This window comes from Amblyomma americanum, chromosome 7, assembly GCF_052857255.1.
Source record: "Amblyomma americanum isolate KBUSLIRL-KWMA chromosome 7, ASM5285725v1, whole genome shotgun sequence".
Classification (NCBI taxonomy): domain Eukaryota; kingdom Metazoa; phylum Arthropoda; class Arachnida; order Ixodida; family Ixodidae; genus Amblyomma; species Amblyomma americanum.
Genome location: NC_135503.1, coordinates 47,968,477 through 47,990,672, shown reverse-complemented (window position 1 = coordinate 47,990,672; position 22,196 = coordinate 47,968,477). Strand labels below are relative to the sequence as shown.

The following is a 22,196-nucleotide window of genomic DNA, read 5'->3' as shown; positions in this document are numbered from 1 at the left end:
CCACAGGTGACAAAAAACCTCTGCATCCCGTTACTTGACCGATCCCCCAGTGTGGTTATGTGCCATGTTTTGAAAGGCTAACAACAACAGCAAACCGGCTATGAGTCTCCTGCTCCTGTACGAGCGCAAACTGCCTTAGCTGCTCCTGGTGCTTGTGGCTCCTTCGTCACCAGTAGTTCACCCCATCAAATAGAATACGGTCTCAGAACAGAGACCAAACAATGCAACCTCATATCTTAATATCTGTTCTCCGATTGGTTTGTGCACTATTTCTCTCGAGCGCTGTGTCTTCGGGATGACAGGATTCTCTTACGGAACTTTAGGCTTGTAAAAATGTTTACTTTTTCTTCATCTGTGCTGATTACGCGTCACCTTTTCTTCGCTGAGCTGCTATTAAAGACAGTAGAATTCAGCTTAGGAACCAAGTTATATAACCACAGAGCAGTAAACCAGCATCCTATTCCGATGAATGTAGCGAAGAGAAAAAGCAGACAAGAGCCCTTGTGCATCACACGAAAGTGGTTATTCTCATTTCACGATCAATTAGGCGACGATGGTATACCCTCAAAAGGCGGCGAAGTGTAGGCAGTCCCCAGTGAAAATCGCTAATCAATAATAATAAAAACCTTCAATTCGTATTATATGGCCGGAGGTGTACACTTTCGAGAAGACCTCAGTCCCCCAGCGGCCGCAGCACCTTCATGTCCTGCGCCTAGCACACATGACGTAGTCCCACGGCGAAGGCGGCCACAAAATGTTCCGCGCAGGAGGACTGGCGCGCCCACTGTTTAACCGTCCACGAAATCCATGTGGCATCCCCGCGCGGAGTTAGCACGGCTGCCAGCCAAGGCGACTTCAGCACCTCGTCTTCGGGCAAGGTTCGCTCGGGGTCTAGAGTGTCGTCCGGTGATTCGAGGAAGACGAGCGGTCGCTGCACCATGTACAGCTGGCCATTCGACCTGCGGTTTTCCTAGATGTCCTACACAAATTGGAAGCCGAATGCCGGGGCTGCATAGTGCTAGTCGGACGAAGCTAGTGTCCAGCAATTGAACACATCATCAGCCCGGATCACATTGGCAACGAGCACCACCTCCTCGCTGTCTCGCAGGCGGCCCACGAGACCGCGCGTGATGCAAGCGTTCAAGAGCCGGTTGAAGCCCCAGGGGTTGGACAGGGTGCGGGCGGCCACTGCAGGCTCGAGGGGCGGCGACACGGCCAGCGCCGTGTCCAGCTGCACGTGTGGACCCCGCTGGCACAGGTGAAGGGACAGCAGCAGGCCGCCCAGGGACACGACCGCGGCCAGAAGGCACTCGCACGGATAGGGCTTGCGCACCTTGCTCACCCCCTCGGGAAAGTCGCTGACGCTGGCCGCGTAGGTGATGCGGTGCACGGTGAGGGGCACGCCCCCGCAGCAGCACCCGTTGACCACGAGACCGGGGAAGCCGACCGCGGCGAGCGCGGGCAGCAGAGAGCGCCACGGCCGGCTCTGGCTGCCCGGTCGGTCCTCGTTGAGCCAGTCGAGTGGCACCAGGCCCTGGTCCGAGAGCACCAACAGCTCGCGACGGTTGTTGACACGCAGCAGCCACCGGTGGTAGAGGCAGCCGACGAGGCGCTGCAGGTTGGCGCCGGTGCTACAGATCGTGGTGCGGAAGTATCCCTTCACGAAGGCTTCCATCTGGACGCTTAGGAAGCGGCGCAGGCGACTGTTGCGGCACACCGGCTTGCGCACCGCCAGCACGTCGTAGACGACTTGAGCGGCGCACGGCGGGCACTGCAGCGACTCGCTCTTGGTGGACACCTTCGAATGTGCCACGACGCCCATCATCCGCCTCATCGATCCTCACGTTCTTCTTCTACTTCTTCTTCCTCTTCCCGTTTCCTCCCGTTCGTCTTCTGCTTCAACTTCTTCGTCATAATCGTACGCCGTATCTGCCGCATCCAAAATTGAGTGCGCCAAGATGACAGCATTGCCATCAGCAAAGTGAAACATTTTGATACTAATTTGGCCATAACTATGTTATTTATGTATAAATTAATAACAAAAGTCCGAGGGATGGTCCTTGGAAGACTTGGTTCAAGTTGGTTGGCTGCTGATTGGTACACTTTGCATGTATTCTTAATAATTGCCTGCGGTTTATGGAATAATCCCTAAGCCATGAATTGAATGACCCACGAAATCTAATTTTCGGAGCGTTATCTCTTAGCTATCCCCTCAGTTTCGCGCCCTTCTTGTTGTCGTTATCGGCGTCAACGAAGACGATGAAGACGAAACAGCAGCCGCGCATCGCCGTCGTCACTGATGCGCCATCTTTTGTAGGCTGTTGTTGGCTTAATTATTATTCCTTTTGTTGCGAACCATGACGGTCGCGCCTGATGCCGCATGGGCAGATCACTGACCAAGAGCCGATGAAGACGAGGCGCCGATGAAAGACGAAGAGTCACCGCGCTGCACGGGATCGCTTGGTTTTTGGACTGGCCGTCGGCACTGCCCGCCATCTTGCTCGCCATTTTGTGTAGGCCGCCGTGAATTCTTTTCCCCAGCCTATTTGTGCAAAAACCTGCTTTCACTCTTTTTAATCCCTCTCCTTTTTATTGAATCCAAACTCCTAGTCCTTTTAATTCCATGGTCTTCTTGAGGTAAAATCCACCGGTGTGGCACTCCCGCGTGCTTTTCTTTTGCCTTTATTGAGCACAGGTGAAAAGCAACCTCTGCTTTCGGTTTCTTGGCCGATCACTCAGAGTGGGTATGTGCCATCTTTTGAAGAGCTAACAACAACAACAACAACAACAACAACAACAACAACAACAACAACAACAACAACAACAACAACGACGACGACGACGACGACGACGACGACGACGACGACAGCGAAAACAACAACATCGACGACAACGACGACGACAACAACAAAAACAGTACATCCGGGTACGACTCTCCTGCATGAGCGCGATCTGCCTTAGCTGCTCCTGGTGCTTGTGGTCCCTTCTGTTGTAGGCAGTAGCCACATGCACTGGCTAGGCCGGTAACCTTGGCTGCGCTGCTGCGCGCTGGCGTGAGGCTCGCGGCGGTTGGCACATGTCTACTGCTTGAGCCGATATTCGCTTGGATGGAATAACCTGTCCGGTTGGCATCTCAACATGTTGAATGTAAACATGTATGTATGTATGTATGTATGTATGTATGTATGTACGTATGTATGTATGTATGTATGTATGTATGTATGTATGTATGTATGTATGTATGTATGTATGTATGTATGTATGTATGTATGTATGTATGTATGTATGTATGTATGTATGTATGTATGTATGTATGTATGTATGTATGTATGTATGTATGTATGTATGTATGTATGTATGTATGTATGTATGTATGTATGTATGTATGTATGTATGTATGTATGTATGTATGTATGTATGTATGTGTCATAAGTAACGCAATTCCCACACAAAGCCCAGCCGGGTCTGCGTCCTCTCGCTCGAATACCGATTTACTATGGCACACATCACAACAGCGTCTATGGCCTGCTCTACGTGGCCAGAACATGGCGTGCTTCGTTACTGAACCGCCCGAGTCCTTCTCCTTCACGACCCCTGCAGACTGGCCGAAATGGAGGTATCAGTTCGAGCGTTTCAACACGGCTTCCGATCTTGGCGACAAATCAGGGTCGGACCGAGTCGACACGCTCCTTTACTTGATGGGCGACCAGGCCGAGGACTCCTTCGGAACCTTCAAACTCCCCGGAGAGAACGCCCAGAACTTAGAAGTCGTCCTAAAGCAGTTCGACATTTACTTCATACCGCGGCGCAACGTCATTTTTGAACGGACACGCTTCAAAACAAGGGTCCGAAACGACGGCGAATGCATGGAAGACTTCGAGACTGCGCTTCACACGCGTTCCAACCATTGTGAGTACGGCACCCTCCGAGAGGAACTGGTTCGAGATAGACTGGTCGTCGGCATTAAAGACCTGAAATTGTTAGGGAGACTGCGACTTAACGCTGATCTTACTCTTCAGAAGGCGCTTGAGTTCATCAGACAGGTCGAAAGCGTACGTCAGCAGCAAAGCGGATTTAACCCCGAAACGCTGACTGTCAACAAAGTTGCATCAGACAGGCAGCAAGTCAGGCACCCCACGAACGCTACTCACGTCAATGAGAGCCGAGAGCACTTTTTTAATCAAGGCCACATCCGCGACAGCTGACAGCTTTTCGTTATTGTGTCGTTTGTGAGGAAAAGAACGACACCCGCGTTCACTATGCCCAGCGCGGACACAGGTATGCAAAGGCTGACACCAGAAGGGCCACTACGCGTCTGTCTGCATGTCAGGCCGGGTTGGCATCGTGTAAGCATCCGGACCCGACAGCGAAGATGGGTTTCGCGGAATCTTCTCGTCCTTTGATACGTCGACGTGGGAGACAACCACCCTCGTGCAAGGCACACCTGTCAAATTCAAGATCGACACAGGAGCCGACGAATCTGGCATCCCACCTACGACTTTCAGCATACTCCGACATCAGCCTCCATTGTCGTGTGCTCCTCGGCTGCTCTACGGTCCTGAGTTGGAGACCTCTCGGAGCCTAGCGTACCGTCCTAGCCACTGCACGTGGCTACTACCTACAACACATTGGCCAATTAAAGACATAGAAACCACCATAAAACATTGTTCAGAATGTGTCAAGACGTCAAACAACCGAAAATGCCTCTTCAAAGCACTGAGTTTACTTCAAGACGGTGGGAGAGAGTTGCAATGGACCTGTTCTTCTTCTATAGCTACTGGTGGTTAAATGTGACTGATTATTACTTCAGATATCCAGAACTGACTCGTCTAGAGAAGCTATCACCTAGTACAGTTTTCAATCACTGCAAATCAATTGTCGCCCGTCACGGCATTCCAGAGCTGCTGGTCTCTCATATTGGACCACAGTTCTTATCCTCTGACTTCACTAAGTTTGCTTAAGAATACGGGTTCAAACACGTCACCTCAAGGCCACACTACTCTCAGAGCAACGGAGTCGCTGAGGTTGCTGTGAAAATGATCAAAACTTCACTGAACAAGACCCAAGACACGTACCTGACCCTCTTGTCCTGCAGGTCAACTCCTATGAAAGATGGCTACAGCCCATCTGGACTATTGGTGGCGAGGCCGTTGGGGACAAAGATTTCTCTGACTCCGGGAAGGCTTATTCCCCGTTTGCCAGACGCCACTAAACTTCAGATTTTTGAAATCGAATACCAAAAACAGCAGCGAAAAAAAACTACTTGAGACGACTTTGCGTACGGCCACTTCCGACCCTTCTGGAAGGAGGTCAAATCTGGGTTACAGACTTAAAGCGAAAAGGGAACGTGGTGGCGCCTGCAAGCGAGGCTAGATCACATCTAGTTGACACGGAACAGCCCTATACGGCGAAGTCGAATACAACTTGACTCCTTTTTCAATCCTGCGGAAGAGGAGGGAAACAACCAAGATGTCTTATACGAGGGATCTCTGTATGGCGACATACAAGAAGACGACGAGGCACTAACACTCTCTGGTACTTCAGATTCTCCAGAAGATTCACAAATAACCTGTGCTGATGCTTGCCACTGGCACAGCAGGTGCGGACGTTGCGTCAATCCTCCCAAGAGTCTGTTTTTTTTTTTCAGGGAAGATGTAGGCAGTAGTCACGTGCAGTGGCTAGGCCGGTAGGCTTGGCTGCGTTCCTGCCCGCTGGCGTCAGGCTCGCGGCGGCTGGCCCGTGGCTCGGTCTCGAGCCGTTATTCGCATTGCTGGTGTAAACGTGTCCTGCTGGCATCTCAGCACCTTCACCACCAGTAATTCGCCCCATCAAATAGAATACGGTCTCAGAACAAAGACCAAACAATGTTAACTCGTATCTTAATATCTGTTCTCCGATTGGTTTGTGCACTAATTCTATCGAGCGCTTTGCCTTCGGGTTGACAGGATACTCTGACGAAAATATTAGCCTTGTAAAAATGTGTACTTTGTGTTCATCTGTGCTATTCACGCGCCACCTCTTCCTTGCTGAGCTGGAATTAAAGACAGTACAATCCAAGCGGAGCAAGTCTTATAAGTGCCGAGCAGTAGACGAGCATGCCATTCCGATAAATGTAGCGAAGAGAAAAAAGTTATGAAGGCACTTAAGCCTGCTTGTGTGCAGGAATGCGAAAGAACGCGGGTTTTCCCACGACGGCAGTACACGTTGTAATTTTTTTTCTGTTGTTATTTTGTAGTGAAAGCTACTCTACCCTAGCCGGAGTGATTTCACCCGTATTGGCCATATGATCCTACTGCGCAAACGTGCGTTTCGCCACAGGATGGATGAATGGATGGATGGAAAACCGTGGATGATTCGCTGGGACGGCTGCGACGAGCCGAGTTGGGGGGCCGCTTTTCCACAGCTTGCATGACGTCACGTACAGCGAGCGCCCCTCGCGGCAGCGGCGCGCAGCTGCAGCATGGAGGATTCGCTGGGACGATCGCGACGAGCCGAGTTGGGGCCCCGCTTTTCCACAGCTGGTATAACGTCACAAATAGGTCACGCTAAAGGTCAATGGTGTATTCTCCGCGACGACAGGCAAGAGCGGAAACCTCGAGCAGTATTGCTTTCTAAATAAAAGCAGACAAGAACCATTGTGCATTGAACTAAAGTGGCGATTCTCATTTCACATAAAGTAAGACAACGATGTTATTTTCAAACGGGGGCTAAGAGGCGGCAGTCATCAACGACAATCTCTAATCAATAATAATAAAAAAATCTTTCACTGGTTTCACATTGCCGGAGTTGTATACTTGCGAGAAGCCTTTAATCCCCCAGTGTCCGCAGCACCCTAACGCCGCGCGCCTTCACACTTTGCGCAGTCCCACGGCGAAGGCGGCCACAAATCGTTCCGCGTAGAACTGGCTTGGATACAGTTTACTGTCCACGGAACCAATGTGACCTCCCCGCGCGGAGTCACCACGGCGGCCAGCCAGGGCGATCACCTCGTCTTCGGACAAGGTTCGCTCGGTGTTCAGCGAGTCGTCCTCCGAAGCAAGGAAGACGAGCGGTCGCTGCGCCGTGCATAGCCAGCCCTTCAATCTGCAGCTTGCAGGTTGCAGCCCCAGGGATAGGACAGGGTGCGGGCGGCCACGGCGGGCTCGAAGGGCGGCGACACGGCCAGCGCCGCGTCCAGCTGCGCCTCTGGACCCCTCTGGCACAGGTGGAGGGACAGCAGCGGGCCGCCCAGGAACACGCCCGCGGCCAGAGGACACTCGCGTCGATAGGGCTTGCGCACCTTGCTCATCACCTCGGCAAAGTCGCTGACGATGGCCGCGTAGGTGAGGCGGTGCCCGGCGAGGGGCACGACCCCGCAGCCGCGCCTGTTCACCACGAGACAGGGGAAGCCGACCGCGGCGAGCGCGGGCAGCAGAGGGTGCCACTGGCGGTTCTGGCTGCCAGGTCGGTCCTCGTTGAGCCAGTCGAGTGCCACCAGGCCCCGGTCCGACAGCACCAACAGGTCGCGACAGTAGTTGACACGCGGCAGCCACCGGTGGTAGAGGCTTCCGACGAGGCGCTGCAGGTTGGAGTCGGTGCACCAGACCGGGTTGCGGAAGTAGCCTTTCACAAAGCTGCGGCACACTAGCTTGCGCACCGTCAGCACGTGGTAGAAAACTTGGGCGGCGCACGGCGTGCAGAGCAGGAACTGGCCCTTGCTGGGCGCCCTGAAATATGACACGACGCCCATCGACCACCTCATCGATCCTCATGTTCTTCTGCTACTTCAACCTCTTCTTCGTTCTAGAAGTGTGCCACTTCTGAAGCATCCAATACTGTATGCGCCAGGACGACTGCAGTGTAATCAGCAAAGTAAAACATTTTGGTAGTAAATTGGCCTTGACTGCGTTGTTACTGTAGAAATTAAGTAACAAAGGTCGAAGGGACGGTTCTTGGGAGGCTCTAAGCTTGGTTCAAGTTGGTTGCGTGTAATTTGCTATACTTTTTATGTATTAAGGCGACAGCATTTAATGGCTTATACTTGCGGTTACCGTGCGTCCATTACATCGCCATCTAGGTCACGTGGCGCAACGCTCGTTCCAGCTGCATGCTCGTCTCCTCTGTCTTGAAATGAATTCAAGCACAGCAAATTCAAATCAGCGAAATGAGTCTCAAACGGCAGTAGCAGAGATAATTAAGTGCCTCCAACGAATTTTTCTTGCTATTTGCCTGAGGTTAACGCAATAATCCCTGAGCCACACGCTGAATGGCCCATGTAATCCAAACGCTAGCTCTTAGCTAGTTCCTCAGTTTCTCGCCATTGTCGTCGTTGTCCTCTGTTGAAGTGGCACATACCCTTAGTAGGAGGTTTACCAGGGTCGCCGTTGCACATCGCTGTTGGCAGCTGCATCGGCGTCAGTGAAGACGATGAAGACGTAAGGCTAACAACAACAACACAATTATTACATTTTGACTAAATCATTATTATTTAATCCGTCTCTTTATTATTATTCTTAAAATTTTAAAATAAAAACTCTCATCCCTTTTCTGTTCATGACGAAAAATTCACCGATGTTGCGCTCCCACGTGCTTTTCCTTTTCGTTAACTGCGTTCAGGTGAATAGCCACCCGATTCTTGGCCGATCCCCCAGTGTGGGTATGTGCCATCTTTTGATAGGCTAACAACAACAACAACATACACATGGCTACAAGTGTCGAGCGCGATATCTGCCTTAGCTGCTCCCTGTGCTTGTGGTCCGTTCATCCCCAGCAATTTGCCCTATCAAATAGAATACGGCTTTCAGTGTCTTAGCTCTTCGTTCGTTCTTAAGTTGTAGCGTCGTCGGCGTCGGCACCGTCCGCAGCACAGACCTTGGCACCATGCCAAGATGCTCCGCGCCATTGACCGCCCGGCGTGTTTGTTTTGATGGGAGCGCCAGCGGCAATGGCTGGTTCTGCGAACTTGGCAGAGTACCGGGACGCTGCTTCGCCGTCTGCGGCATGACAAGAAAGCCGACGAAATTGTGTGGAAGGGGCATGGTGCACTAGGAGGCGTGTGTTGCAGTACATGCACTCGATCACAGGAGGGGAGTTCAGGTTATGCCTGTTGAGTTCAGGAAAGCAGGACCAGCGACCGGTTTATTGTCCGGGCAGGCAAACACTGGCCCGGGCCCAGAACAAGCTCTCGCGACACGCTCAGCGTGCCTCAGACGATCGCGCAGCCAGGTGCTCTCGGCCTAGCCACATGCAGTCGCTAGGCGACTGCCTACAACAGGCCAGAATGCTAAAAAAAATTGCTTGCTCTCGCACCATAGCTAACGCTGAAACATTCACGTTACATACTCGTTAATATCCTGTGAATTTTTTTCTCGAAGTTATCGGTCTATTGCCTCGAACGTCTTAGTAATGCCCGAAAACACAGTTAGCGCGGTTTCATTTTCACGAACTTCTCTATATGAAATCATATAAACAGTATTATTCATAGTAAGTAGTGCAGCAATATAGTAGGTGTTAGTGTTATTTGAGAAATGGACATATAGGGTGGCGCAAAGGCACAGTTATCAGTTCTTGGAGACAGTATGGATCTGTATGGCTGTTGAAAAACTTTGGGGACATGTTAAGCAAAATCAGAGCTGGCTTTGATGTACGTATCTCGTCCTACTGACACAGCTGACTACAACTTACTGCGCCGTTTCTATTCAACCTTGTGCGCATCATTTTTAAACGTCTCCGAAAAAGTAAGCACAAGCATATCCCCAGAGTGGTACATGTGGCAAAACACGCTTATCATCCAAGCAGGTTCGCCACAACATTATCACATCGCCCGTCGGCCCGTGTACTTTATATTAAACCCAGTGCCACAACCCAACAATGAGTGAGTGAGTGCTACTGTGGTCGCAGTCAATATGTATTACAATGAGATAGATAGTTTTTGTCGTTTTGAAGCAGAATTCAAAATAATACTTAACATATACTACATAATCTCGTGATTGTTCCACACCCATGCTATACCCATTACTTCTCAAGGGCATCTTTAGCAGTTCAAAACTGAGACACAACGTTACTTGTTTTTCACAAATTTCATTGTTATTATGTTAATTCGCTTCTTTAATGGCCGCCGCGGTGGCGCAGTGGGTACGGCGCTCAGCTGTTGATGATAAAGACAGCGAATTAGATCCCGGCCGCGGTGGTGGCATATTGATGGAGATGAAATGCCAGAGGCATATGTACTGTGCGATATCAGCAGTGCAGGTTAAAGAAATCTAGGTGGCATAATTTCCCGGAACCTTTCACTACGGCAGCCTTGAGAGCCCAAGTTGCTTTGGGACGATAAAGCTCCCTAAACCATAAACCAATTTGTTTCTTCAAGCTCTTAGAACAGAGACCAAACAATGCAATCTTGTATATTAATATTGGTTCTCAGATTGGTTTATGAATTGCTACTCTCAAGCGCTGTGCCTGTGGGTTGGCACGATACTCTGACGAAAATATTAGTCTGATAAAGACGTTTACTTGTTCATCTGTGCTATGCACGCGTCGCCTCTTCTTCGGTGAGGTGGAATTAAAGACAATAGAATTCAGCGTACCGAACCAAGTTATATAAGCGCCGAGCAGTAGACCAGCATGTTATTCCGATGAAAGTAGCGAAGAGGGAAAGCAGACAAGAGCTCTTGTGCATCGAACAAAAGTGCCCATTCTCATTTCTCGATAAAGTAAGACGACGGCGTTACCTTCCGGCGGGGGCCTAAGAGGCGGCAGTCATCAACACAAATCGCTAATCAATAATAATAAAAAAATCTTTCAACTCGCTTCACTTTGCCGGAGCTGTATTCTTTCGAGAAGACTTTAGTACCCCAGCATCCGCAGCACTCCAACGCCACGCGCCCTGCACGCTTTGCGCAGTCCCACGACGAGGGCGGCCACAAATCGCTCCGCGTAGAAGGGCTGCCGCGCCCACTATTTAGCCGTCCACGAAGCCGATGTGGCCTCCGCGCGGATTCTCCACGGCGGGCAGCCAGAGCGAGCACTTCGTCTTCAAGCCAGGTACTCTCGGGGTTTCAGCGAGTCGTCCGCCGATCCGAGGAAGACGAGCGGTCGCTGCACTTTTCACAGCCAGCCCTTGGAGCTGCAGTTCTCGTAAAAGTCCTGCACGGATTGGAAGACGAATGCCGGGGTGGCATATAGTGGTGGTCGAACGATGCCAGTGTCCAGCAACGGAATACATCATCAGCCCGGATCACCTTGGCAACGCGCACCACCTCCTCGCTGTGTCCCAGGCGGCCCACGAGTCGGCGCGTGATGCAGGCGTTCGGTAGAAGGCTGCATCCCCAGGAGTTGGACAGAGGGCGAGCGGCCACCGCGGGTTGGAAGGGCGGCGACACGGCCAGCGCCGCGTCCATCTGCGCGGGTGGACCCCGCTGGCACAGGTAGAGGGACAGCACCAGGACGCCCAGGGATACTCCCGCGGCCGAAAGGCACTCGCGCGGATAGGGCTGCGCACCTTGCTCACCACCTCGGCAAGGTCTCTGACGCTGGCCGAGGAGGTGTTGCGGTGCCCGATGAGGGACATGGCCCAGTAACCTTGCCTGTTCACCACGAGACCGGGGAAGCCGACCGTGGCGAGCGCGTGCAGCAGAGAGCGCCACGGCCGGGTCTGGCTGCCCGGTCGGTCCTCGTTGAGCCAGTCGAGCGCCACCAGGCCCCGGTCCGAGAGCACCGACAGCTCGCGACGGTAGTTGACACGCGGCAGCCACCGGTGGTAGAGGCAGCCGACGAGGCGCTGCAGGTTGGCGCCGGTGCACCAGACCGGAGTGCGAAAGTATCCCTTCACGAAGGCTTCCATCTGGACGCTGAGGAAGCGGTGGAGGCGACCGCTGCGGGACACCAGCCTCGGCTTGCGCATCGCCAGCACGTCGTAGAAAACGGAAGCGGCACAAGCCGGGCAGTGCAGCGACTCGCCCTTGGTGGGCGCCTTCGAATGTTGCACGACGCCCATCGTTGTTGTTGTTGTTGTTGTTGTTCGACCGCCTCATGGAACCTCACGTTCTTCTACTTCGACCTCTTCTTCGTTCTGGTCGTATGCCGTTTCTGCCGCATCCAGAATTTCGTGGTACGCCAAGACCACTGCAGTGTCATCAGCAAAGCGAAGCATTTCGGTACTAATCCAATTACTAATCTATTAGATAATTTACTAGATACTAATCTAATAAATAAGAAAAGCCCTAGGGGTGGTCCTGCCTGTGATTTGCTATGCTTCCCATATATTATTTTCTGCGGTTTATGGAAATAATTCCTGATTCACCAATTGAATGACCCACGCAATCTAATTTTTAGAGCGTTATCTCTTAGCTAGACCCTTTGTTTCGCGCCCTTGTTGTCGTTATCGGCGTCAATGAAGACGATGAAGACGAAACAGCAGCCGCGCTTCGTCGTCATCGCTGATGTGCCATCATTTGTGCGCTGTTATTGGCTTATTGGCTTATTATTCCTTTTTTATATCCCTCTCCTTACTTTTTGTATCCTAACTGCTATCCCTTTTATTTCCATGCCCTTCTTGAGGTAGAATCCACCGGTGTGGCACTCCTGCGTGCTTTTCTTTTGCCTTTATTGAGTACAGGTGAAAAGCAACCTCTCCCTCCCGTCTCTTGGCCGATCCTACAGTGTGGGTATGTGCCATCTTTTGAAGTGCTAACAAAAACAACAACAACAATGATGACGATGACGACGACGATGACAACAACAACAACAGCAACAACAACAATTACTTTTTGCAATTCTTTCTCTCTCTCGCAATCTCTCTTTTTATTTTTTTTACTGATACCCTTACCTAATTTTCAGTTTGTTAGGTCACCCTAACCTCCTGCAACCTCCTCTGCTACGGAAACAGTTACACAATTTTTGTTAGGCCATCCCACGCTTGCCATATGCAATCTGCAATTTAAATTGTCACCGCCTAGTTATGGCCAATCCCCCTTGTGGGTATGTGCCATTTTGTGAGGGAAACAACAACAATAATGCGAAGGCTATAAAAGGGCGAGTGAGAGCGAGGCACGGGGGGAACAGCAAAGATGCGGAGGCTCCGGCGGGTCACGGACACATCGGCTGGAAGAGAGCGACGCCGGCTATTGCTCCGGTGAGCTCGCGTTCTACGGCATCGCATCGTGGACCTCCTGCCGTGCCTGAGCCCGTTCCGAGGAGTCAGCGGAGGACGCTACCACCTGCTACGGCCGGGGGTGTCTCCAGCGCTGTTGCCACCCACGCCAACAACACCGGCATCATCTCCACGGGCGCTTGGACCTGGAGCTTATACGACGCCGCCAGCGACGCCAGCTCAATCACGTCGAACGCCGCCTCTACGCCGGCTACTGGATCTATACAACGCCGCAGCCGCACCGAACCAACCGTGAGCACGAACGCCGACCGCTAATAGTAGAACGCTAGTAGTAGACGCTGGTAGCAGTGTGCCCGGGTCGTGTGTATTTATAGTCTTTGTGCTTTGTGTTAGTTTTGTTAGTTTTGTATTCTAGTGTGTGTGTGTGTCACGTAGGGTATATTAAATGTGCGTCTGTGTGTGTACACCTGTCGCCTAATCCATTCTTTCGGTCCGAGTGTTCTCTGGGGAGGTCCGTGACAAAAATAAGTGACGAGCCTATGCCAGGATTAATTTCCTTTTTTCTTTTTGCTTTGTCTCGGATTTTTCCGATCTCTCGACGGCAGAAAGTATGGACTTGGCAAAAACTTTAGAGCTGGCGCTCAAACTAGGGTTAAGCAAGGAAGCGGCGATGCGTCTCTGTGACGAGGAGAATGAAGAGGGAAAAAGGCAGAGAGAGGAAAGAGCGCAAGCACGCGCAGACGCTCGCGAAGCAGAAGAGCGCGAGGCGAAAAGAGCTCGCGAGGCAGAAGAGCGAGAAGCGAAAAGAGCTCTCGAGGCAGAAGAGCGAGAAGCTAGAAGACTATCTCCTGATGCTTATAACCAGTTCAGTCGTTACACCTGCTGTTGTCAACATTGATCAGTATTGCCCGGTGAATCCGACTAGCACACCTTTTGTAAGCCGAGCCGAAGTGAATATATTCTTAATGTATGAATTGTATATTTTTAGTGTGTTTTAATGTATTCAATGAATATATTTAGCATATTTTTAATGTATTATATGTATATTTTTAATGTATAACAAAATACTAAGCGGACAGAAAATGCATTTTTGATGCATTTGTAAGAATGTTCGGAATAGTACTGCTGGCATACATAGAAAGCATTTGTGTGGCAATTTTGGCATAAAGACAGAAAAATGCCAAATTATTACGAAATTAATACAATATTAAAACAATGTATTCGAAATGCATTTTTAGCACAGCCTTTCTTTGCTAAGGGTAGTAACGTCCGAAAACCCAGCTATTGCAACTTCATTTTGATGAACTTTTCTATATCACATCATATCCCGCAGTTACACAGCATAAATACCTTGGTTTAATTTTATCATTTGATCTGAAATAGAACTTGCACGTGAACTTCATTACGGCATCTGCACTGAAACGACTTTTCTTACTCAAGAGGCGCCTCCGAGACGCGCCGTCAGACATTAAATTACTTTCCTACAATACTTTTGTGAGACCTGTACTTGAATATGCGAATATAGCCTGGTTTCCGTTTACAGATAAACTATAAAGAAACTAGAGGGAGTTCAAAGGAAAGTTGTAAGATTTATCTGCAACAAATACAGACAAACTGAATCACCCACAGAGCTGATAAACAGCGCTGGAATACTTAAGTTACAAAACCGCCCCGGGCTTCCACGACAGAAACTACTTTATCAACTTATTCCCAACATGGTGAACATAGATTATAAAAGGAATATTTCAATATAACAAACAAGAACAACGAGACATCAGCACTCACAAACACTGGAAGAATATCGATTCAACACAGACTGTTTTAGACATTCGTTTTTTTTTTCGTCAGCCATTCGAGAATGGAATAACCTACCATCAAGTGTAACCAGCTCATATTTAAAAAATTTTCAGAGACATATGAAGCGCAGCAATTAGCTCTACAATGTGCATTATAAACACCATTTTGTCAGCTCCAGTGTTTCATTAGAACTAATGAAAATTGTTCATTCTACTGTGTAATGCATCATGTTGTTCTTGTTTCATTTCGCTTGAATTGTTGCTCATATGTTATTTCTCACCGATTATTATTATTGCTATAGAACCTAACAGCCTCTGTTCACATATAGTTGCAACGCTGTGTTTTATGTACTCGCTTTGTTGAATTCTGTTTTTGCCCTTCCTGCGATGATCCCGATTGGGATTGGCAGTATTTTTAAATAAATATATAGAGTATCAGTCATGGTATATAGTACTGCGTATAGTAGGTATTAGTATTATTTGACAAATAGACATACAGGTCCGCGCGAAGGCACAATTATCAGTTGCTGGAGACGGCTTGCAGCATGCATCTGTCTGACTGTAGGAAAACTTTGGGGACATGCTAAGCAAACACAGAGCTGGCTTTGATGTAAGTACCTCGTCCTACTGACATTGCCGACTAGTCCTTACAGCGCCGCTTCTATTCAGCCTTTCGCACTTCCTTTTTAAACGTCTCGGAAACAGTAACCAGAAGCTGATCACAAGAGCCATGCATGTGGCAAACCACGCTGATCATCCAAACAGTATGGTACAAGAAGACAGAGGCTCACATCGAATTGCGACAGAGAGCATGAAAGCTGTGGTATGTAATACATAATCAAATCCAATCAATTTTTCCAACCAAACAAATAAAACCAGTTCTGCTTCATGGAACAAAAAAAAAAGATCAATGCATAGGTTCTAAACACCATGCATTGTATAGGTTGTAAACACCATGTAAACACCACAATGAAATGACAGGGTGACTTTAAGAAACCATAGCGACCTATATATAATACATTCAAAAGCTTTTACTTTTTATCACTTGCTTGGCCTTCACTCAGCCTGTATTTTTTTACCTGACTAAACTAAATAACGTAGTATAAAAAATTTTCTTTTGAGGGGAAAAGTAAATGGCGCAGTATCTCTCTCACATCTCGGCGGACACTTGAACCGTGCCCTAAGGGAAGGGATAAAGGAGAGATTGAGAGAAGACAGGAAGAAAGATGTGCCGCAGTGGAAGGCTCCGGAATAGTTTCGACCACCTGGTGTTCTTTAACGTGCACTGACAACGCACTGCACATGGGCGCGTTTTCCGTTTCGCCTCCATCGAAACGCGGCCGCCGCGGTTGGGCTGAAACCCAGGTAATCGGGATCAGCTCCAAAGCACGCTAACCACTGAACCACCGTGGCGGGTCAAATAACGTAGTACATGCGGCATTTATTCTCATTTTGCAAAATTGGTGGTATCATGAAGGCGATGCTACATGAACTCGTGATTGTGCCACACTCATGGTGTGCACCTATGACTTCTAAAGGATATTTTAAAATGTGCAGTATAGAGGCACGCTAACCTGTTATTCGCGCAGTTCATTATAATTCTGTTGATTTGCTTCTTTAAGGTCTGAGAACAGAAAACAAACAACGTCATCTTATTATAGTGGTTCTCCGATTGATTTATGCACTAGTTCTTGTAAGCGCTCTGCCTTTGGGCTAGCACGATAATCTGACGAAAATATTAGTATTATAAAAATGTGATGTAAATGTCGATATAAATGTCACAACACAAAAAATAAAAAATCTGTGCTGTTGACTTGTCATTTCTTTTTCGTTGAACTGGAAATAAAGACAATCGAACTCAGCTTCGCAAACGAAGTTATATAACCACCGAGCAGTAAACCAGCATCCTATTTCGATGAATGTAGCGAAGAAAAAAAGCAGACAAGAGCCATTGTGCATCGAACGAAAGTGGTTATTCTGACCTCACGATCAAGTTTGGCGATGACGTTACCCTCAAATGAGGGGCCAAGTGAATGCAGGCCCCAGCGACAATCGCTAATCAATATTAATAAAAAAACTTTCAATTCATCTCAAATTGCTAGAGCCCGTGCCAACTCTGTTTCCGGCCACGGTGTTCGATATGGAATGTACATGCTGATCTTGAGAGCAGAATTCTCCTTGCTCGTCGTCAACGCCTGGTCGCGGCTTCGGTTACGTTAGATGTCGCCAAAGCTTACGACAGTGTAGAACACTCCATCCTGATACATAGGCTACAGTCTCTTCAATTTCCAGATTATATAGTTGCATGGATATCTGCATTTCTTCATAACAGGGAATTCTTTTGCGTCCATAATGGTGTTCATTCAGAGAGGTATAGACAAGCGCGAGGTGTACCGCAAGGAGCTGTTCTTTCTCCTGTGCTCTTTAATATTCTGTTAAGCTCAATTCCTCTCCACCGCTATGTACGCACTTACGTCTGTGCGGACGACATTGCGTTTTTTTTGCTGCTGCGCCGGATATACATTCTCTGTATGGTCTGTTGCAGTCATATTTGAATACACTTGAGCACTGGTTGAGCGCATTACACCTGAAGTTAAATGTTGGCAAGTGCGCCACTCTTGTTTTCCCTCTATTCACTCCTGTAGTGGTCCCTCTCACTTGCCAGTTAAAAATAATACCGCAGGTTCAATCCCTAAAATACCTAGGGGTCATTTATGACAACAAACTCACCTGGCGACCTCACATTGACCATGTCGCGGCGAAAGGGGCTCGTGCCTTGGGCATGTTACGGAGATTATGTCATCACCGGTACGGCATGCGCAGAGAAGCGCTATTAATGATCTACATAATGTATGTCAGGCCAATTTTAGAATTTGGATCAGTGTTGTTTTCAGGCTCGGCTACATATAAACTTCGCCCTCTCGTCCTTTTAGAGAGAGAAGCACTTCGCATGTGCCTCGGCCTTCCAAAATTTGTGGCTATCAATGTGCTGTACCTTGAAGCCCGCATTCCGTCTCTCTTATCACGACTTCAATTTTTAACTATGCAAACTTACCTCAGGATCTATGAATCCCATTTCCACCGTTCACAAAGCATTTTCTGTTCTCAGCCGACCTTTTTTGGTGTCCCCTGGTCTCGTTTCAATTCCCCTCAGGTAGTGTTTGTGCAAAGATTACTTCAGCCTTTAGATGTAAACATTTATGATATCCTTCCTGCGCTTCGGAATGGGCCCACTATCCACATTGTTTTCTACGACATATTCCCAAAAAATGCAAAACTTTTGCCACCGAGTATTCTAAATGGTCTTCTAGAAGATCATCTGAGGACCCTACCAACAGATATAGCAATAGCCACTGATGCATCGCAATGCAATGAAAAAGCAGGTGTGGGAATATTTTGCTCGCATTTAGACTGGTCCTTTTCTCTGCGCCTTCCAGATTTCACCCCTATTTTTCAAGCAGAATTTCTAGCAGTTGTACTTGCTCTACACAAGCTAGACCCCTCTATTACAGCAGTTGCAGTAATTACTGATTCTTTATCTTTGTGTTCGTCCCTCGCTGCACAGGTTGACGGTCCCATTTCATCAACTTTCTTATCCCTACTTCCTCCGCATTTGAGTCTTGTTCATTTAATATGGGTTCCCGGTCACAGCAGTGGGACAGTAAATGAGATTGCTGATAATCTCGCAAAGGCTTCCCTCAGCGGCCCCGTGTTGCCAATCATCCCGGCTACAGCCTACATTACAGCATCTAGATTTCGGCGACGTGCGTTTTTAAGCACGCAAGACACATCACTTTTAACATCGGCGGATTATGAGCACCTTAAATATTATTGGAACAGGAAAATTTGTTGCTCTCGGCAGCTTGAAGTATCACTGACGAGGCTACGCTGCCGCATCCCCCCTCTAAATTTCTATTTACACAAGTCGGGTTTGGCGCTCTCTCCCCTTTGTGCATTTTGCCGTGCGCCTGAATCTATTGAACATTTTTGGCTGTATTGTAGCCGATTCAACTCTCTGAGAAAAAGGCTGCTGGAGGATCCCTTGCAGCATCTTGGCCTTAGTTTGAGCAGCCCGCTCTTGCTATCATTTGGCGCCACCACATTTGGGATCAGCCACAGATCTGTTTGTACTGCTGTTCTATATTTCCTGATGGAATCTAACCGACTGCCTTGCTAAGTGTTCCAACCTTTTCTTTTCTTTCAATTATTACATTTTGACTAAATCATTAATATTTAATCCCTCTCTTTATTATTATTCTTAAAATTTTAAAATCAAAACACTCATCCCTTTTCTGTTCATGACGAAAAATTCACCGGTGTTGCGCTCCCACGTGCTTTTCCTTTTTGTTAACAGCGTTCAGGTGAATAGCCACCCGATTCTTGGCCGATCCCCCAGTGCGGGTATGTGCCATCTTTTCATAGGCTAACAACAACAACAGTACAACCGGGAACGAGATTGCTGCATGAGCGCAATCTGCTTTAGCTGCTCTTGGTGGTTGTGGTCCCTTCTGTTTTAGACAGCAGCCACACGCACTGGCTAGGCCGGTAAGCTTGGCTGCGCTACTGCGCGCTCGCGTGAGGCTCGCGGCGGTTGACACGTGTCTCGTGCTATTTGCCTGGCTTGAATATACCAGTCCTGTTGGCATCTCAACATGATGTCAGAAGTAAAGCAATTCCTACAGTAAGACTAGCCGGGGCTGCGCCCTCTCGCTCGGAATCCTACCTATGGTGGCACATGTCACAGCAGCGTCTATGGCCTTCACTACGTGGCGACTACATGGCGTCCTTCGTCATTCAACCGCCGGAGGCCTTCTGCTTCACGACTGCTGCCGACTGGCCGAAATGGAGGAAGCAGTTCGAGCGTTTCAACACGGCTTCCGATCTTGGCGGCAAATCAGGGTCGGACCGAGTCGACACGCTCTTTTACTTGATCGGCGACCACGCCGAGGCGTCTTCACCACCTTCAAACTCTCCGTACAGAACACCCACAACTTAGAAGTCGTCCAGAAACAGTTCGACAGCTACTTCATACCGCAGCGCAACGTCATTTTTGAACGTGCACGATTCAACACGAGGGTCCAAAACAACGGTGAATCCATGGAAGACTTCGTAACTGCGCTTCACACGCTTTCCAACCAGTTGAGTACGGCACCCTCCGAGAGAAACTGGTTCCAGACAGACTGGTCGTCGGCATTTAAGACCGGAAATTGTCAGCGAGAGTGCAACTTGACGCTGATCTTACTCTTCAGAAGCTGCTTGAGTTGATCAGAGCGGTCGAAAGCGTACGTCAGCAGCAAGCGGAACTTCACCCCGAAACGATGAACGTCAACAAAGTTGCATCAGGCAGACACCAAGTCAGGCACCCCGCGAACGCTACTCGCGTCAATGAGGGCCGAGAGCACTTTTTGAATTGAGGCAACATCCACGTCCCGCTGACAGCGCTTCTACATTGTTTCGTTCGTGTGGAAAAAAACGACGAACGCGTTCACTATGCCCAGCGCAGACACAGGTATGCAAGGGCTGACTCAAGAACCGCCCCTACGCTTCTGTCTGCATGTCACGCTGGGTTGACACCGTAGAAGCATCCGGACCAGGCAGTGAAGGTAGATTTATCGGGACCGTCTCGTCCTTCGATGCGTCGACATGGGAGACAACCATCCTCGTGCAAGACCAACCTAACAAATTCAAGGTGGGCACAGGTGCCGACGAATCTGACCTCCCATCTACGACTTTCAGCATGCTCCGACATCAGCGTCCGTTGTCGTGTGCTCCTCGGCAGCTCTACAGTCCTTATGGGAGTCCTCTCGCAGCCAAGGGCGTAGCTCGTCTTCAACTTGCCTACCGTGGGCGTGAAACGCTATAAGACTTCCACGTGCTGGAAGATGTCCACACTCGCTTACTCGGCAAGCTCACCATCAAAGACTTGCAGGTGCTAACCCACGTCAGCACCGTCGCAAAGAAAGGTGAGGACAACCCTTCTCATCAAGCAGTACTGCCTCCAGTGGATGTAAGAATCCCAAAAATCAGATCGCGTGTGCTTGTATCCCCGAGAACTCTGCACAAAAGAATGGCCTTCCAGACGAGATTTACCCCTTGACGTCAGATCCTTCTACAAACATCGTCAACAGCTCATCGTAGAGGACGACCTGCTACTCTATGCAGCCCGTGTGGTTTTCCCACTCACGTGCAGGAAAGAAATTTTGCGATTTTTGCACGAATGTCACTTCGTCATATCGAAGGCTCATGCCCTCGCTAAGGACTCCATTTGGTGGCCTACAGTGGCCAAAGACATCCCAACCACCATAAAACATTGTTCAGACTCTGCTAAGACGTCCCGCAAACGAAAAAGTCCCTTGAAGGCATTGAGATTCCTTCAAGGCCTTGATAGAGAGTTGCAATGGACCTGTTCTTATTGAATAGCCACTGGTAGTTAATCGTGACTGAATTGTGTTCCAGATATCTGGAACTGACTTGTCTAAAGAAGCTGTCTTCTAGTACAGTGCTCAATTACTGGAATTCAATTTTCGCCATGCACGGCATTTTTAAGTTGGTGGTCTCCAATAATGGTCCTCAGTTCTCGTCCTCTTGCTTAGCTAAGTTTACTCAAGAATACAGGTTCAAACACGTCACATCAAGCAGACACTACTCTCAGAGCGACGGACTGGCTGAGGGTGCGGTGAAAATCGTCAAAACTTCAATGAAAAAGACCCAAGGCCCATACCTGATCCTCTTGTCTTACAGGTCAGCCCCATTGAAAAATGGCCACAGACCCACTGAACTATTGAGGGGGTGGCGGTTGCGGACAAAGATTCCTCTGACTCCCGGAAGGCTTGTTCTATGCTTGCCAGACGCCACTAAACTTTTCAAACCCAATACTGCAACAGCAGCGGAGAGACTACGATAGACGACATGGCGTACGGGAACTTCCGACTATTCTGGAAGGATATGAAGTCTGGGTTACACACTTCAAGCGAAATGGGAGCGTGGTGACACCCGCAAGCGAGCCGAGGTCACATATAGTTGACACTGGGAACGGCACTATACGGCGAAATCGAACCCATCTTATCCCTTTTCTCAAACCTGCGGAAGAGGAGAGAGACAACCAAGACGTCGTATACGAGGAATCTCTCCCTGGGACTTCAGTTTCTCCACAAGATTTACAAACAACCTGCGCTAACGCCTCCCACCGGCGCACCAGGTGCCGACTTTGCGTCATTGCTCCCAAGAATTTGCTTTTCTGTCAGGGGAGATGTAGGTAGTAGACACATGCTGTGGCTATAGCCGTCTGCTTGGCTTGGCTGCGCTGCGCC

At 49.2% G+C, this 22,196-nt stretch overlaps 2 protein-coding genes across 2 annotated transcripts; both read right to left on the bottom strand.

Moving 5' to 3' along the window:
• Positions 1-712: 712 nt before the first annotated feature.
• LOC144097681 (phospholipase ABHD3-like) lies at positions 713-1,834 on the bottom strand. The gene is made up of 2 exons (XM_077630331.1): positions 1,073-1,834; positions 713-970 (listed from the first exon to the last, which is right to left on the bottom strand). The coding sequence occupies exons 1-2, from the start codon at positions 1,832-1,834 to the stop codon at positions 713-715; spliced, it is 1,020 nt and encodes a 339-aa protein (XP_077486457.1).
• A 5,244-nt stretch (positions 1,835-7,078) lies between these two features.
• Positions 7,079-7,729, bottom strand: LOC144097680 (protein abhd-3.2-like). Its single transcript, XM_077630330.1, has one exon. It carries the CDS (start codon positions 7,727-7,729, stop codon positions 7,079-7,081), a length of 651 nt encoding a protein of 216 aa, XP_077486456.1.
• Between the last annotated feature and the right edge of the window lie 14,467 nt (positions 7,730-22,196).

Bases quoted from the DNA above. Each gene is read 5' to 3' on its own strand.
- LOC144097680 (XM_077630330.1), bottom strand. From the start codon at position 7,729: ATGGGCGTCGTGTCATATTTCAGGGCGCCCAGCAAGGGCCAGTTCCTG.
- LOC144097681 (XM_077630331.1), bottom strand. From the start codon at position 1,834: ATGAGGCGGATGATGGGCGTCGTGGCACATTCGAAGGTGTCCACCAAG. The intron at 971-1,072 runs GTGATCCGGGCT...TAGGACATCTAG, and splicing joins AGGTGGTGCTCGTTGCCAAT to GAAAACCGCAGGTCGAATGG.